This window comes from Furipterus horrens, unplaced genomic scaffold (genome assembly GCF_987537825.1).
Source record: "Furipterus horrens unplaced genomic scaffold, mFurHor1.1.pri manual_scaffold_9, whole genome shotgun sequence".
Classification (NCBI taxonomy): Eukaryota; Metazoa; Chordata; class Mammalia; order Chiroptera; family Furipteridae; genus Furipterus; species Furipterus horrens.
The window spans coordinates 19,846,573-19,862,667 of record NW_028327179.1 but is presented as its reverse complement, the minus strand read 5'-3'; the positions used below and the strand labels follow the sequence as shown (position 1 = coordinate 19,862,667).

Sequence of the window (16,095 nt, the reverse complement as noted above, 5' to 3'; positions counted from 1 at the left end):
CCTGACCAGACTTACATCAACTAGCATAATATTCCTAGGACAGCCGCTTGGCCCCCATATATCTGCGATGGCCTATCACCTTTTGGTCCTCCCATTTCCCATTCCTTTGACATAAAAGAAGCCTAAACTCTTCATACATCTTAAGATGGATTCTGGGTATCACTAGAGCTCCTGTCTTCTCAGTTGGGGCCTTCTCAATCAATAAAACTTTCCTTACTCCAAACTCTGAAATTTTGAGTTTCGGCCTTTTGAAGTGTCAGACTGGTAACACTTGGATTATATACACTGTCATACTAGTCCACATTTGGACATTGAAAGATAGTTAAATGGTCAACTAGTTTCTTTTTATCTCTTTCTGTGGCAGTCTTTCTTCTACAGCCAATCCACAAGAGATGAAAGCAGCTGTGGGCCTTCTCTTTCTAAGATGTCTCATTACTTTCTGGATTTTATTAATTTAGATGTCTTTGGCACCTCAGTTGTCTGATAGGTTTTTTTACAAAGCTATAATTTTTGCTCTGGCTGATGTGACTCAGTGTATTTAGTGCCAGCCTGTGGACCAAAAGGTTGCAGGTTCGATTCCCAATCAGGGCACACGCCTGGACATGGGCCAGGTCCCCACTTGGGGGTGTGAAAGAGGCAACTGATTGCTATTTCTCTCACACATCACAGAGAGAAAAAAAAAAGGCTATGATTTTGTAGTTTATCTATCTCCTAGGTAGCATGAACTAAATGGTCTTTTGTAAAATTCTACATCCCGATCCTAAGGAGAAATCCATTATGTTCACTTCTTCTGCCCACCCTGCCTGCCCACATTTGTTGCAGTTTCTGTTTTCTCTTTTCAAGCTCCCAGCTCCTATCAACTAAAGGTCCTGGCTTCTGTAACTGCTCCCTTAAGTTGCCCCTCAGACTTAAGGGAACTCATAAGTACCTGCTTTTGCTAGGATGAACCTTGTTCACACTTTTGAAAAGAGTTCCTTTGTTAGACTTCTTTTTTTTTTTTTAGGTAGATGATGCTACTTTATTTAATGACTGATCCATGTAATTGCCAAGGCCACTATGTACAGGTAAGAGAGGTGGAGCTTTATTTCTTGGTCTCTCCCTCCTTGGAGAGTGTTTTGATGATCTCCTCCTTCTTGGCCTGGAGCCGCTCTTCACGACGCTTGCGAGCTTCCTTGGTCTTAGACCTGCGGGCCTCAGCCTGGTCAGCCAGAAGCTTCTGTGAGCCTTGTCTGCCTTCAGCTTGTGGATGTGTTCCATGAGAATCTGCTTGTTTTTGAATACGTTACCCTTCACTTTTAGGTACAGGCTGTGGTACATGTGGCGGTCAATCTTCTTAGATTCACGGTATCTTCTGAGTAGCCGGCGAAGAATTCTCATGCTCCTCATCCAGGTGACTTTCTCAGGCATTCGCGCATTGGCAGTACCCTTTCACTTACCTATGCCCATATGCCTGCCCTTCCTGCGGGCCAAGGTGTTTTTCCGGCATCGAGCCCGGGAATGGACAGTCACAAGCTTCCGGATGATCAGCCCATCTTTGATCAGCTTCCGAATCTGTTGACAGGAGTTGGCATTGGTGATTTCATTGGTCTCATTGGGGTCCAACCAGACCTTCTTTTTGCCACAGCGGAGGACACTGGAGGCAAGCCTCTTCTGAAGCCTGAGCATACTCATGGCTGCTACCCCCTAGACTTCTTAATGATGCTATTTGATGAACCATCTCCTACCTGCTGGATCCCTGAATGATAGGTGGCATTTCTCTGAGAAAAAGAGAGATTAAACCCACAGGGAGATGGTTGAGAATATTAGGAAGAAGACAGAAAGGGAGTTACCATAGTTGGTTGAATATATTAAGTGGTAATAATGTTGGTGACATCCAGAAATGGGAAGAGGGAAAATAGATCTCCTTGCTAATCCTTCGTTAGTAAGCCTCTGGTTTTTAAAATGAAATCAAAGCACCAAAGTATTGTTTGAGCTAGAGGGTCATTTCACAGATTGATTTTTAGAATACTTCTTGGTTTACATGAAAGGTTAATGTGGAATATGAAAGCTAAAGAATCAGTAGGCCCTTACTGATGTGGTGGGGTTTGGAGAGGTAAGGAGAAGTAAGAAGAGGGAGCAGAGAATTTCAAGGAGACAAATTACTTTTATCAGCTGCTATATTTTATTAAACATATATTTAGCACTTTCTCTCATATAGTTTACTCAACATGAATTCTTAGGTTCCATGTATCTGGAAATGTCTTTATAAGAACTGTTTTTGGTAGAAGGTACTATGAAATAACCAAACCTTCATTGGTTTATCTTAGTGCCTGGAACACAGTAGGTATTCAAAACTGTTAGACCTACTACGACTAGATATCATTTATTGAGCGCTTACCCTGTGCCAGGTATGTACTGTGCAGAAAGCTTGACATAGTGTTAATAATTCAATATATAGGTCAGGAATCTGAGGATACTAGCTGCATTTTTACAGTAAACAATAAAGTGATAATGAATTGATTGGGGTGAAGACTAGGTGATTTAAAAAATTTCACTGTTACTTGTGAAAAAAATCTTACTGAAATTCAGGATTGGAAGACAAAAAATAACCTCTCTTGACTTCCTTTTGCATGCACATATTCATAAGTTTATTAATATTTTGCAAATCCCTGTAGGATAAATCTGGCCTGACAAGCGCCACAACTACCTATTCTATTTTCAGAGAGAAGCACAGATTTCATACTCTCCTTTTATTCTTTCACTAATTACCTTCCTTTCATTTCTCTCCGCTTCATTCGCTCTTTTAAATCTTTGACATTCATTCATTTATTGATTAATTTATGCCTTCCTTCATTAACTCGAACAAAGCTTGGTGCTTAATTTTAAAATCTCATCCAAAATGGTGCCACGTCATCCGCCGGGGCCAAGAACCACGGGGTGCTGCCCTGTTTTCTCCCTGCCAGCGTGGATCTCCATCGAGCCCCGCCCTCTTCTCCTCACCTGCTTCCCAGAAAACCACAGAGAGATCAAGTCACACGCTCTGGCCTGCGGCTTCCTCCCCCTTTCCCCAGGGCTGCCCCGCCCCTCCCGGATCCCGACTGGCTGAGCGCATTTATTTGCATATTTCCACCTTTGTTCCCTGCTGGCGACCAATCAGCACACAGGACGAGGCGGGTGTGCTGGGCGGGGGTTCGGGCTCCAGCTGCAGCGGTCGCAGGTTCCCGAGCGAGTCGGAGCCACCGCGGGCACGCTGTGCACTGCAACCCCAACGCCGATTCCCCCCCCATCGGAGTCCGCGCTGCTTCCTGGGCTCGGCCTGGCCCGGGAGGCAAAGACAAAGAAGGTGTCCGGGAGCGTCCCCCGGAGCCAGATTTACCTGCAGTGCCGGGAACCACAGGCTTCAAGATGGTTTGCGGGGGCTTCACGTGTTCCAAGAACTGCCTGTGCGCACTCAACCTGCTCTACACGGTTAGTATCCCGAGACCATTCCTGCTGGTCTGGGGGCTTTGCACCTGCTCGGGCCGGTGCTCCTTGGCTTGCCTGCCTGGCCAGCGACTCTCTTACTTCATCCTGCGCCCTCTTCCCGTCTTCCCACGCTTTGCGCGCCCCGGGCCTCGCCATCACCCCCGACGGCGACTCAGAGCCGGCGCTGGTCGCAGTCTCTTCCTTTCCCTTATTGTGGAGCCGCAGTCGTTCTGTCTGGCTAGCTCCGTTTCTGCCACATTGCTCTACCCCGCCCCCTCACCCACTGCCTTGTCGTTCAGTTATTTGACCAGATCTTCCCACTTTGATCGTGCTGCCCCTTATAATACTCGCTCCTGGCTTCCAAATCCATCTGGGAAGGGCTGGGAGGCGAGAGAGCCGGCTCGGGTCTGAGGACAGTTTTTCAAAATAGCGTAATGGGAAACTGACAAGGTGGCATGTGGACCCTGTGCATCTAGGTTAGCTCTACGTGCTCCTGCGATTGTAATTGAGGCCACAGAGGAGGTTCACAGGATATCCGCAGCTTCCGAAGTTTGTTTCGCGCTTACATAAAGGGATGTCTTTTTTTGTTTTTTTTGGGGGGGGGGCAGTTTTGTTCATACTGAATGCTTTTTCCATATGTCCCCTCTTATCAATATTCTAACTCCATTTTAAACGAAATCTTCCGGTAAACACGCGAGCCTCTACCCAAGTTATTTCTTTCCCTGCCAACCAGCTTGTGGCTTTTAGTTTTAACACTGACGTCTCTCTGATTTTGTTGGCGCAATTCTGGGTGAACAGGAGGATGGGAGAGCAGGCTGCCTTTTATTGATTGCCTACCAAGTCCCCGGCTTGACATACGAATTTTCGTTGGTCAGGCTGACATCCATCCCAGGCAAGGGGCATTGTTTGAATTCATAAAATAACAGACCAAAAAGGGTCTCAAGTTTACATAGCTGGTAGCTGGCGACAGGAGTAGAATCCAGGCTGTGGAATCCAGATCTTTCCACAGGCTTCTCTACCAAATGAAAAATGCTTCCTCTTCTGTCATCATCCCTCCATCATATAGCCCTGCTTCCTTCTATAAATACACCTGGCGTTTTGCAGCACCCTCCCTGAAAACAAACCCAGCTCCCCTGCAATAGCAGTGAGCTAGGCCATCTGTGCAAGCTTAGGTTACATCTTTGGAATGGAGAGGCTGCCTTGTGGTCACCAACAGGAGAGAGGCTGGGTCAGTTTACCATTACTGGTCCTTTGTATGTGAACAGGATTGCAAAGCTTTGAAGGCAAGACAGAAGCTGGAATAAAGTATGCTTTTCTGGTAGTTAGGAGTCTAATAACATGGTCACCAGTGGTAGACTTGGGGAAAAACAGTTCTAGAACACCTCATGATAGAGCTCCTTGTAATTGGAGAACCATAGCGAGTTTCAGATTAAAATCCACCTTTGTCTTACCTGAAGCATGCTTATCACATTGATTATCTCTTAAGTAAATGCTGACCAATTCTCCAGGTCTTTTATTAACATGAATGATCTACTTAGAACTTCAGATTGGTCATTTTGCGCCCTGACCTCTGCCACCCCCCAATGATTTAGGGTCCTGTTCACCAGATACTTAACATTATAATGTCTGTTTCTGCACAGTAGAAGGTGTGCTTTCCATAGTTACTTGATTGAGGTGTCTCTATAGATTAATGTGTAGTATGTATATATTTTGAATCTGATTCTGTTGTTTTCAGATTAAATTCATTCACTTTGTGTTTACTGTGTATCAGGAAAGCAAGGGGAAAGGTGATTCTAAAAGAACACATTAAGACTTATATCTGTTCTAAATTATTGACATTCAAAATGTATTCTATTGATTTAATAGCTATGCAGTAAAAATTAATTGGGAATTCACAGGACTATAAAAATGGTTAGCCCTTTTAAATCCGAGACTTTGTAGACAAAAGGATGTTTCTTTTAAATGAATTGGTGTCTACTTGTTATACATTGTGAGCAAGCTAAAATAATTTCAGCAGTTTAAGTTGGAGATGAACAAAGGTGAAAGTTGGACCAGGTCTTAAATAACATGCTGAAAATGTGCCACAGCTATTATTTCAATTCTGTATTTCTCCTGGTCTCTCCCTCAATATTGTGGGATGAGAAATGTGAGGTGGTTGAAAGGTGGGGAGTGAGGTTGAAGACTTGAGAGGCATTTCTTTTTAAGGCAAGAAAAGGAGGACCCTTGGTAGGTTCCGATCCCACCTGAGTCACTGCCTCTAAAATATGCTCACAATTACAGCATTAGGACCAAAGTCATTTCTAAGTGTTTAGTAAAACCAAAACTGCATATGGATCTGCAGGGGTAAAGGCCACTGCCTGCTGTGTCATCTCTTGTGTTGAAGCATTTTCTTGAGGAACTTAGGACTCTGACTCCACCCGCCAAACTGTCCGTGTACGCAAGTGGCCTGCTAATAAGCCTGAGATTAGAGCAGAAATTCTGATCAGTCCAGTAAGTATGTCACTGAAATAGGTTGGAAGGAACGTTTCCCAAACTTGTCAAGGACATTTGATCACTAGCAAAGGTGCAATGATTCTTGTTGTTGTCATTATGGTTTGGTGGTTTTAATTTGTAGGATCCTTAGTACTGAGCAACTTTAAATGTAGTGAAGACCAACAGTTTATAAGTATGGGAAGAAGGGGAGAAACTAATCTCATTGTGCACTTTTGTGGTATTATAAGAAAGACTGATCTGCTTCAGAATGTCCCACATTTAAAGAAACTGAAAGCTGCTTCTTGAGTACTTACTATATGCTAGGCACTGAGAGTCTGGGAATACAACAGCGAACCAAGCTGGGCTTTAAAAGCAATATGCTTTTATGAAGCCTCCTTTTTATTTCCTGTATTTCTTACATATGATCTCAAGAGCTTTATTCAGTCAATAAACATTTGCAGTTTGCAGAGAACTGTGGGAAAGAATAAACATATCAATACATAGGTGAAGACAGGATCTAGTTGAGATTCATGGCATGGAAAAATTAAATGCTGTATATGGGAGAAACTGCCTCTAGGTGATACAACATTTAGGGTAGATCTGGGTTAGAGAAATTGAGGGAGTGAGTGTATGATTGAATCAGGGAAATGTAGAAATAACATGGGTCATTTTTTTTTTACACTGTTTTGGATAGAAATACAAATTAAAACCACTTTAGGAAAATGATTATTTGATTTTTAATAGTTTATTTTAAAATAATTTTGATTGAAAATATTTTGACAAAAGTGAAAAATAACTTTTTAAAATTACATTTACTTTGGCCCTGGCTGGTGTGGCTGAGTGGATTGAGCACCAGCCTGTGAACCAAAGGATTGCTAGTTCGATTCCTGGTCAGGGCACATGCCTGGGTTGCGGGCCAGGTCCCCAGTTGGGGGCATGCAAGAGACAACCACACATTGATGTTTCTCTCCCTTTCTCCTTATCTTCCCCTCTATCTAAAAGTAAATAAATAAAATAAAATTATACTTAGCGATTTGTGGGGAATTTTAGAAAATATGAAATAAATGATGTATTGCAATATGTATAAAATTTTGAAGATTTATAACATTTCCTTGTGCTTCTTAAGCACAGAAAAGACTTTTAGGAATTGAACTATTGAGATTATATGTCGACGAGATTATGTGTAGATTATATATGTAGTTTTAATTAAGAATGTAAGGAACAGAAAATAAGTTAAAATGTGCTCTTAAAACTAGAAAGGCAATTTCAGAAGTTTCAATTTTGTGTCCTTTTCCATATTCATTCTTCTAAGATTTTTCCAAGTTTGTTTCTATTGATTTTTTCTTTTGCATTTTTTCCCATACGTTTGAGTGTTTTGATAAAAATTTCCATGCTGATAAAAAATTATACTGATTTCTATTAATTGTAAGATATATATTTTAATATCTCTGAAATTAGGATTGTCTTAAAATAGCTAAAAATGCCATCATTAGCAGATAAAAATATATATCTGAGAAATCTATAGGGAGAAAAAGTACTGGAATAAGGAAGAAAACTCAAGTTTGAATACTAACTACAACTTGCTTGGAATGTAACCTTGGGCAAACCGTTTGTTCGAGCTTGGTTTGTTTATTTATTTATTTATTTATTTATTTATATTTATAAACTGGTGATATTTTTTACTCTTCCCTAATGGGGTTGTAGTGAGGATAAAATGGTAGAATGTGGATAAATGCTTTGGGTGGACTACAGAAAAGAAAATTAAGTCCTTACACCTTCAGGTGGAAAAATTCAGTTATTTAAAATTTTCAAATTACAAACTTGCATGTTATCATAAAGAAAATTTCAAACTGTTGGGATTTCTAAGACACTAAGGCTAGTGTTAACTCGTGCGCTCTGGGGAGACAAGAGTGTATACACTCAAAATAGTAATATTAATCTCTCATCTGTTAAAGAAAAGAAAGACAGATGTGATAGGTATAAATTTGGAATAATTTACCTGTGTGTGTGTGTGTGTGTGTGCGTGTGTGTCTTCTTCTGGTTATTAAAGTGTTCTAATTTTGTTCATTCTCAACTCCAAAATAAATGAAAACTCCTAGTGCTTAAGACAAACAAAAATATATTTACTGCAATTGCTTTCAAATTTTTATTTATCATTTTTCAAAATTCTAATCATCATTTGCCAAATTATTCTTGTTTGGTATTTTAGTGTGTGGTTAGGTTTATGTTACTTCTCTCTCTGCTCTTGTTCAAACGACTGAATGAATTTAAAATATGTAAGTGGTTACTAAATATTTACTGGCATTTTGAATTTTTAAATGATTCATTATTTTCCCATGATGCTGCTGTGCTGATATTTATAATCTGCCTTTGTGCCGATTATGTTTGTAAAGATTTCCAGCTGTTGATTTAAAAACACAGTAACAAAAATGTGCCATTTATGCCCTTTCTCACTTGAAATGTTATTAACTTTCACAAAGTTTAACTACATAATTAAGAGGCATTTACAAAGAAACAATTAAGTTTATGAAAAATTGTATTTCAACCCATGTTTGGAAAGTGAGATTTGAACATCTCAGAGACTTAATTTTACATATAGTTTCAGGTGGTTTTAAAGTGGGCGCTTTTCTACCCTGGCTGGGTGGATCAGTTGATTGAAGCATCACCCCTGTAAACTGAAAGGTCTCAGGTTTGATTCCTGGTCAGGTCACATGCCTGAGTTGTGGGTTTGAAGGGGCACCAATCCATGTTTCTCTCTTGCATTCGTGCTTTAGAGGCACCGATCAATGTTTCTCTTTTGCATTGATGCTTTTTCTCCCTCTCTCTCTCTTTCCCTTCTCCTCTCTCTAAAATCAATAAGCACATCCTCAGGTGAGGATTAAAAAATAAATAAATAGAATAAAAGTGAGCATCGTAACTTCAAACATATTTGAATTGCTGGAGAGAACAGGCTAAGTTGAGTGTCTCTTCCTTTTTTTTAAACACATTTCACCTAAATTCATCCTCCAGGCTGTCTTAGCACGGTAAAATGAATAATCCAAACCTGCTTGTAATGATGGATGAAACTCTTCAAAAATAAACCTGAATTCTTTAGCACGCTATTCAGGATCTGTCACTATCTGCTCCTCCCATCTACATCCCTTTATAGATTTCAGCCACAGAGGATTCCCACATATTTTGCCCTTTTTTGCTTTTCTGTCTTTGCTGATTCTCTGCCACAGCCTAGAATGCCTTGCTCTGTCTTTGTAAATTTACTCAAATAGAGCCTTTCCTTTCTTCAGTCAGACTTAATTGTTTCCTTAAATTTTCCTCTGAGAATCTTAATCCTTGAATACCACCCCAGACTAATGTATCCAGGACTCAGGCAGAGGGGGAGAGCATATAATTTTTGGTAAAGCCTTTTTTTTTTTTTTTTTTTTTTTTTACATAGCTTCCTAACTAATTATAAATCACAGCAAGGATAGAGAGCCCGCGTTGTAAGATTCTGTCTTACTTTGGCTTGGCCGTTAACCATATCAGGGCTTTGTACTGTAGATAGCTGTGTGCTTGCTTTTCCCCCAGCTAGACTACTGACCTTCTGTCGGCAGGGATCACAGCTTCCTCTCTGTTGCATCTTTCAGTGAGTAGTGGGGTTTTTTCTTTGTTGCTGTTGTTGTTTTTTAATGCAGAACCTCAACTCTCTAGGAACGTCTTGAATTGAATTTGCAGAATTGGCCACTCCCTTATCTAATATAAATGGATTATCAGATGAACCCAAATAGTTTTCTTTTTTCAACCTAATAATAAATGCTGACAGAGCATCAACAACAGTGAACAAAACCAAACATCCTGCCTTCGCAGATCTTATTTGGGGTGGGAGGCGGGGGAGATAGATGATAACCAATAAGTAAATAAGTTATATATCATAGTAGAAGGTGAAAAAGTGCTGTGGAGAAAACTGGGGTCAGCAGAATGAAGAGTGATGGGGCAGAGTGGGTGAGGAGGGGAGGGTAAGTACACAGTTTCGTAGGTGGTGTCGGATTAGCCTGCTTGGATCAAAGACTTGAAGGACACACACCTGGGGAAGTATTTAAGGGCAAGGGTATGGCCTTTGAAAAGATCCTGAAGGGGGAATATTCCTGGTTTATGTGAGGGACTAAGAGGAGGCCGGTGTGACTGGGACAGAGTGAGCACAGGGTGGAGTTAGGAAATGAGTCAGAGAAGTTAGGGGATTTAGATTATGAAAGGTCTTCAGAGCACTATAAGGACCTTGTGCTTTGGTGCTGAGCGATATTGGGGCCTTTGGACCTGATTTTTGTCGAACAGATTGCCTGGCTACTGAATTGAGAATATATTGTCAACGGCAGGCGTGGAGGCAGTGAGATCACTTTTAAGGCTATTGCAGTGATTTAGACAAGAGGTGGTGGCAAGTTGGACTGGTATGATTGGAGTGGAAGGAAGAGAAGTAGTTAAATTTTGGATGTATTTTGAAGATGGGCCAATATAATTTCCTGATGGATTGAAATTGATATGAGGGAAAGAGACAAGTCACACATACTCGAGGTTTATGGCCTAAGCAACTGGCAAGGATGGATCTGCTATTAGTGAGAATGGGGAAGGCTGTGAGTGGAGCAGGTTTAGGGAGAAAAATAAAGGGTTTGGTATTAGATGGGATGCCAATCAGTTACCCAAGTGGAGATCTCAAGTAGCAGGTAGACTAAAAACCATGGAGTTCAGGGGAGAGGAGTAGCTGGAGGTATATATTCATGGGGCCATCAACATACAGAATGGTATTTAGGGCTGAGACTGGATGAAATGAACAAGTTAGTGAGGACAGATGGAGAAGGGCAATGGTCCATGGATGAAACCAAGGATGCTCTTATAATAGCTTTGGGAGACCAGGAGTAGCCAACAAAGGAGCCTGAGAAGGAATGGTTGGTCAAGTAGGAGGAAAATGTGGTAGAGTTTGGTGTCCTAGAAGCCAAGTGCAAATTGTTTAAGGAGACAGAATCGAACGTCTCTTTCAAATGCTACTAAGTAAGATGAGGGCTAAGACTTGATACTTGAATTGATTAATGAAGCCATTTAAAAGAGCAAATACCCTTTTATTTTTCATGTTATAGGTTTTGTGCCTCTCAACCATAAAGGACCTGCTTTCTTGAGTACCCAGCACAGCCTTGACATATGATTGGCATTTAGTTACGTGAATGAAAGAATCACTGCAGGGCTCTTCTGCCCATCAGTCCACTTATTGTCACCCTGACTGCTCCAAAGAAGCAAGAGATAGAGTAGGTTGGAAGTCAGTTGGCAGCTGTGGGTGCCACCTCAAATATGTTGTCCTTGGAAAACGCCAAGTCAAGGTCCCTTACTTTTGGTTCCCTTTGTATAATTTTCTCTCTACAGTTATTATGTACTTATATTTTGTGTCTATGAGTATAAAATAATCTACTTGGCACCATGGAGTACATAGAAAAGAAAAATATGTGACAAGGGCATGATAGGCTTCCAGTGTCATTTGAAGAAAATGAAATGAAGAACTGAGGTCTTGGCTTCAACACTAAATTTCAGGGTATTAAGCAATATCTAAATTTATTTATAGAATTTTCAAATCACCACCCAGATGTTTGGCATCGTAGAAACACGTGCTTGATCGTCGCTGAACTTTTCTTCAGTATTCCAATTAGGCAGAAGTTCAGAGGGACAGTACAGTATTCAAGTATAAGTCCTCATTAGGAATGTTGAACCATACAGAGGGCAGATCGTCTGGGGCCTTGTTTTCTTTATACATCTGTGGGTGCTCTTATATTTGGTGATGTAGTCCTTTTAAATCTTAGTACTGTTGTGAATTTCCCACCCTCCACTACCACCACAACATCTCTCTTGCTTCTGTGCTGACAAAAATCTTTTTTATTTTTTTAAATCCTCAACCAAGGAAATTTCTTTTATTGCCTTTTTTTTAGAGAGAGAGGAAGGGAGAGAGAGAAACACCAATGTGCGAGAGACACATCAGTCGGTTGCCTCTCGTAAGCGCCCAACCCAGGAATCAAATCCACAACCTAGGTATGTGCCCTGACCAGGAATCAGATTCTTAACCTTTTGATTATGGAAGGATGCTCCAACCAACCAAGCCATACTGCCCAGGGCTGACAAAACATCTTTGAATCATTTGACGACAGAATTGAATCCAGTTTTTTCAAATGTTCTGGATTCCTCTTTCATCTTCAAAGTAATTCACTTACCCTGGTAGAATCTGGATACCTTCAGAAAAAAAAAAAAAAAAAATGTAGCTGTTATAGAAATAATTCAAGTCTTTCTTTGCTTCTTGTTTTAGAAATGTGGATATTTGATGAAGGCATGAAAATCCCTTTTATAGGTTACATAGAGAAAGAGTAATCTGGAACATCATTTGTCTGAATTTCTTCCCTGCAAATATTGTGTAAGTTAGGGGATAAGTATTTGCTGGTCCTTTGAGCATGGTGAGTGATATTATGAGTTCTTTCATCCAGCAGTATATTTTGAGTGCCTCTTATGTACCAGGCACTTAGCTAGGTGCTAGAAATATCAGATCAACATGTGCCTTGATTGTGTGGCACTTAAAGTGTAGAAGAATTCGAAGAATGGCTGGAGGTCAGGAAGAGTGACTCTGAAATTACCTCAGATCATCATATTAGGAATAGAGTCCAGCTTCAGGTAATAGAAACCCAGTCACTACTGCTCGAAATACTAAGCTGTATTATTTTCATGTAGCAACATGTCCAGAACAAGTGCACAGTTCAAGCATGTTATCTAGTCCTATTCTTCATCTGTTTTCTGGCCCCATCATTCTTGGCACGTGAATTTCTTCCTTGTCACCAAATTACATCTGTAACTCTAGGCATCATGATTTGTTCCATATCAAAAGAAAGATGGGGCTGTAAAACACTTTCCCTTATAAAGTTAAGTCTTTTTGGGGGGTGTAGTGGGGGAAGACAGTTTAATGGAGGTATTATTAGCATACAATAAGCTGTCCATTAAGGTATAAATTTGATGAATTTTGACATACATATATCCCTGTGAACCCGTCACCACATTCAAGACCTTGAACATATCCATCACCCCCTGAAGTTGTCTTATTTTGCTTTTTGTAATCTCTCTGCTCCCAATCTTCAGTCAAGTTTAGGTTGGAGTTAAATCTGATAAGTGTAGGGATGATGTTTGCAGAAAGGAGATGGCCTTAGGACAGTTTTATGGGCTCATTGGTTCCCTTGTAATTTTGTCCTTAGAGTAACAAGTTTTAGGGAGGTCTTTTCAGCTAAAAGGAAGTGCTTCTATTTTTAAAAATTTTATTGACGAGGTGAAGGATTTAGAGTTAGTCTAGGTAGGAAGGTAGTCACAATGGTGAAGGTGGACAGGGTCAAAGCAGATCAGCAGGTATTAAAAAAATGTATGGTAAGTGCTTGCAAAATGGAACTTACATTAACCAGACTTCTTCATGGGTTATAGATGAGCTTAAAAGAATGTGTTGGCAAGGTAGTGCAAACTCTTAAATATAATTAGACATGCAGTAGTTGGATCATCAAGTATGGCTGGATCAAGGGGCTCAGAAAAGGTCAGAATACTCTTACTCCTATCCTTTCAGCTCACCTAGTCTCTTGCTTAGATTATTTCTGAGGCCAGATCTTTACATGTGCAAGATGGTGGAATCAATTTGAATTGTCCTTATAGCTTGTTGTGCCAGAAGAACTCATTATAAAAATCTTTCTATATCCCTGTATTATCATATGGGACATCCTGATTGACCCTATTGGTATATGGACCCATCCCATGGGCCAATCATTGTGGATAGGAGGATGAGCACCCACTACTGATTAGGCCTAAATTTTGTGTCTTGCTGCTGGTAGTGGTGGGAGGGGGCCAGTGAGACACTGTGATTCAGAGTTTTAAAAGAAATGAGTGTGCTGGCTTGGAAAAGCAACAGATGTCACTACAGAGGTCACTTTTCTGGGCAGCAATTTGTCTGGTTCTTCTATTCCTAATTTTGAAATATTCTGGCAACTTCTTTATTACTTGAAAGGCTGAGTGTAGTGGTTTAATACTTCAACACCCACTGAAACTGGATTATAAAGAAAATTATGCACAACATAATGTTTTCTTTGTTCTGTAATGGCATTGCATATATCAACCCAAAGGTGCATCAGTACATGTTTATTAGTTTTAAACAATTTTATTTGCTGTTGTGAGCTCTAAGACAAAGGCTCTTCATCCTGAGTAGAATTTCTTGCCCCCTACTGCAGGCAATGAATGATGTGCATGTGTGTAAATGTAGGCATAGATGACAAAATGTCTAGGCCAGGTAAAAGAAAAATAAAAAGCACAAAATAAATATGGTAGTTGAGTAGTAGAAAAGTCGTGTGAGTTAGAGGACTTTATTGTTTTTTTATCCATGCCTGTGCAACCAGGTCTAACAGGGAGTAAGTGAAAGGGATGCTGTTCAAATACATCTCGATCTGGCTACAGAGAAAAAACTAGTATATCTTATGCAATGTAATATTGCCTTTAGTATTATATCTCAATGTTTAAAAATATTTAGCTCTATTGTTGGCACTATGATATGATCCTACAGGGAGAAAAAATATGCACCAAGGGAAAAAAAAAAAAAAAAGCCACAGCTGTGCTTCTGTGTCACTGGGCATGCCTGTCCCTACAAAATGAAGGGAATTGATTAAGATCACTGGCTGTGGCTAAGGGCCTCAGTGTGCTGCTATCTCATGAGCCTTGACTGAGAAGTGCTGGGTTCTTCCCTCTAATGCCCTCCATTTCTTACCTTCATCGGGATCCATAATCTTGCTCTGACATGATTATAGTTTTTGTAATCTCTCTTTTAAAAGCTGTTTTTATGATTCACCTTTCTTTGTTTTAAAGAGAAAACAGGAAAGGTCAGCACTTCCTGCTCGTAAAAACATTGCTATCAACTAGTTAACAGATCCATAATGTGTTTTTAATCAGCATTCTGTCTGAAAGGAAGGAAACTTTGTCATAGTCTAAATTTACTTTCCATTACAATTGCCTCATAAGGAAACTGTTGTTACTATTGAACAAAAGATTCTTGCAGTTTCTTTGTCTACCAAGTTTTAGCCACCAACAGAAGCTTTTAAATTATAGACTTAGAATTAATTTTGTTGCAATTAATAATGTTTAGATCACTAGTGTGGAAGACTTCATTATAATCCCATTCTCTTCAAAATTACAAACCAACCATAACATATAATTACCACTACTCAGAAATAGTTTCATTATTAACTCTAAAAAGGTTCCTTTATAGTAAAAGTTACAGAGACAATGATAATAAAATAATCTTAGAGGCATATCATAAACATTCAGGTTTTACTTCTAATTAAAAAAGTTAATTATGACCACTTGGGGGATCTTCGTAACAATGTGCTGGAAACACCAGTCACATACGAGAAAACATCTATGTTGTTTTCAGTTTTTTTAAGTAAGAATCCTACCATATTTGGGGGGCATATCAGAAAACTATTACTTCAAATAAGTTTATTTTGGGGCATTTTCACTGTTGTATAGTAGTACATTCAAAATTTGTTTTGGATTGGATATTTAAACCTATCTTCTTTCCCACCTTACAAATGAGAATGTATATTTGTGTTTTTGTGTGCTTGGGAATTGGGTATAAGAAGGGGGTGAGAGGGTGGTATCTTGTTCCACGTGTAAAAGCACCCAAGTGTAACAGACCTAGAAACAAGCGGAGAGTCAACAAATCATTGCCTGCCGACGGCAGGTATATACCACCTTCATTTGAAAGCCTTCCTTTTTCCCAAATGGAGCAACATTGTAGGAGACAGTGTGGACAATACTTGAAGTTGCCCAGATACGCATTAATGTGACATATTTGAAAGACCAATGAGGTCTTGATTTAAGTAGCTGTGTTTGGGGAGTAGTGAAAACAAAGGCTGGAGGGAGGAACGTGGGACCACTTTACAGAGGAAAGCAAAGCAGAAGAATTCGGGATTGGTGCCCTTGTAAGAAAGGAGCTTTTAAATTGTCAAGGCTAGTTTTAGTCAGGAAATGTTTCAAATGCACAGAAAATAATATGGTAGACTTGTGAATCCAACAGCCTGATTTTACAGATGCCATTGTTGTGCCACATCTTATTTTAAAGAAGTTGTTACAGTTAAAGGTGCACTGTTCTTCCCATTTCCCATT

General features: G+C 40.0%; 1 protein-coding gene and 1 pseudogene across 1 annotated transcript in view; one reads left to right on the top strand and one right to left on the bottom strand.

Moving 5' to 3' along the window:
• Positions 1 to 1,018: 1,018 nt before the first annotated feature.
• On the bottom strand, positions 1,019 to 1,678 carry LOC150001380 (large ribosomal subunit protein eL19 pseudogene; annotated as a pseudogene).
• Positions 1,679 to 3,262: 1,584 nt separating this feature from the next.
• The window catches only part of TSPAN13 (tetraspanin 13), a 38,067-nt gene continuing 25,234 nt past the window's right edge, over positions 3,263 to 16,095 (top strand). Inside the window, exon 1 of the mRNA XM_090287138.1 lies at positions 3,263 to 3,447. Coding sequence (XP_090143264.1) covers positions 3,385 to 3,447 — 63 coding nt within the window. The 5' untranslated portion in view covers positions 3,263 to 3,384. The remainder of the gene's footprint in view (positions 3,448 to 16,095) is intronic.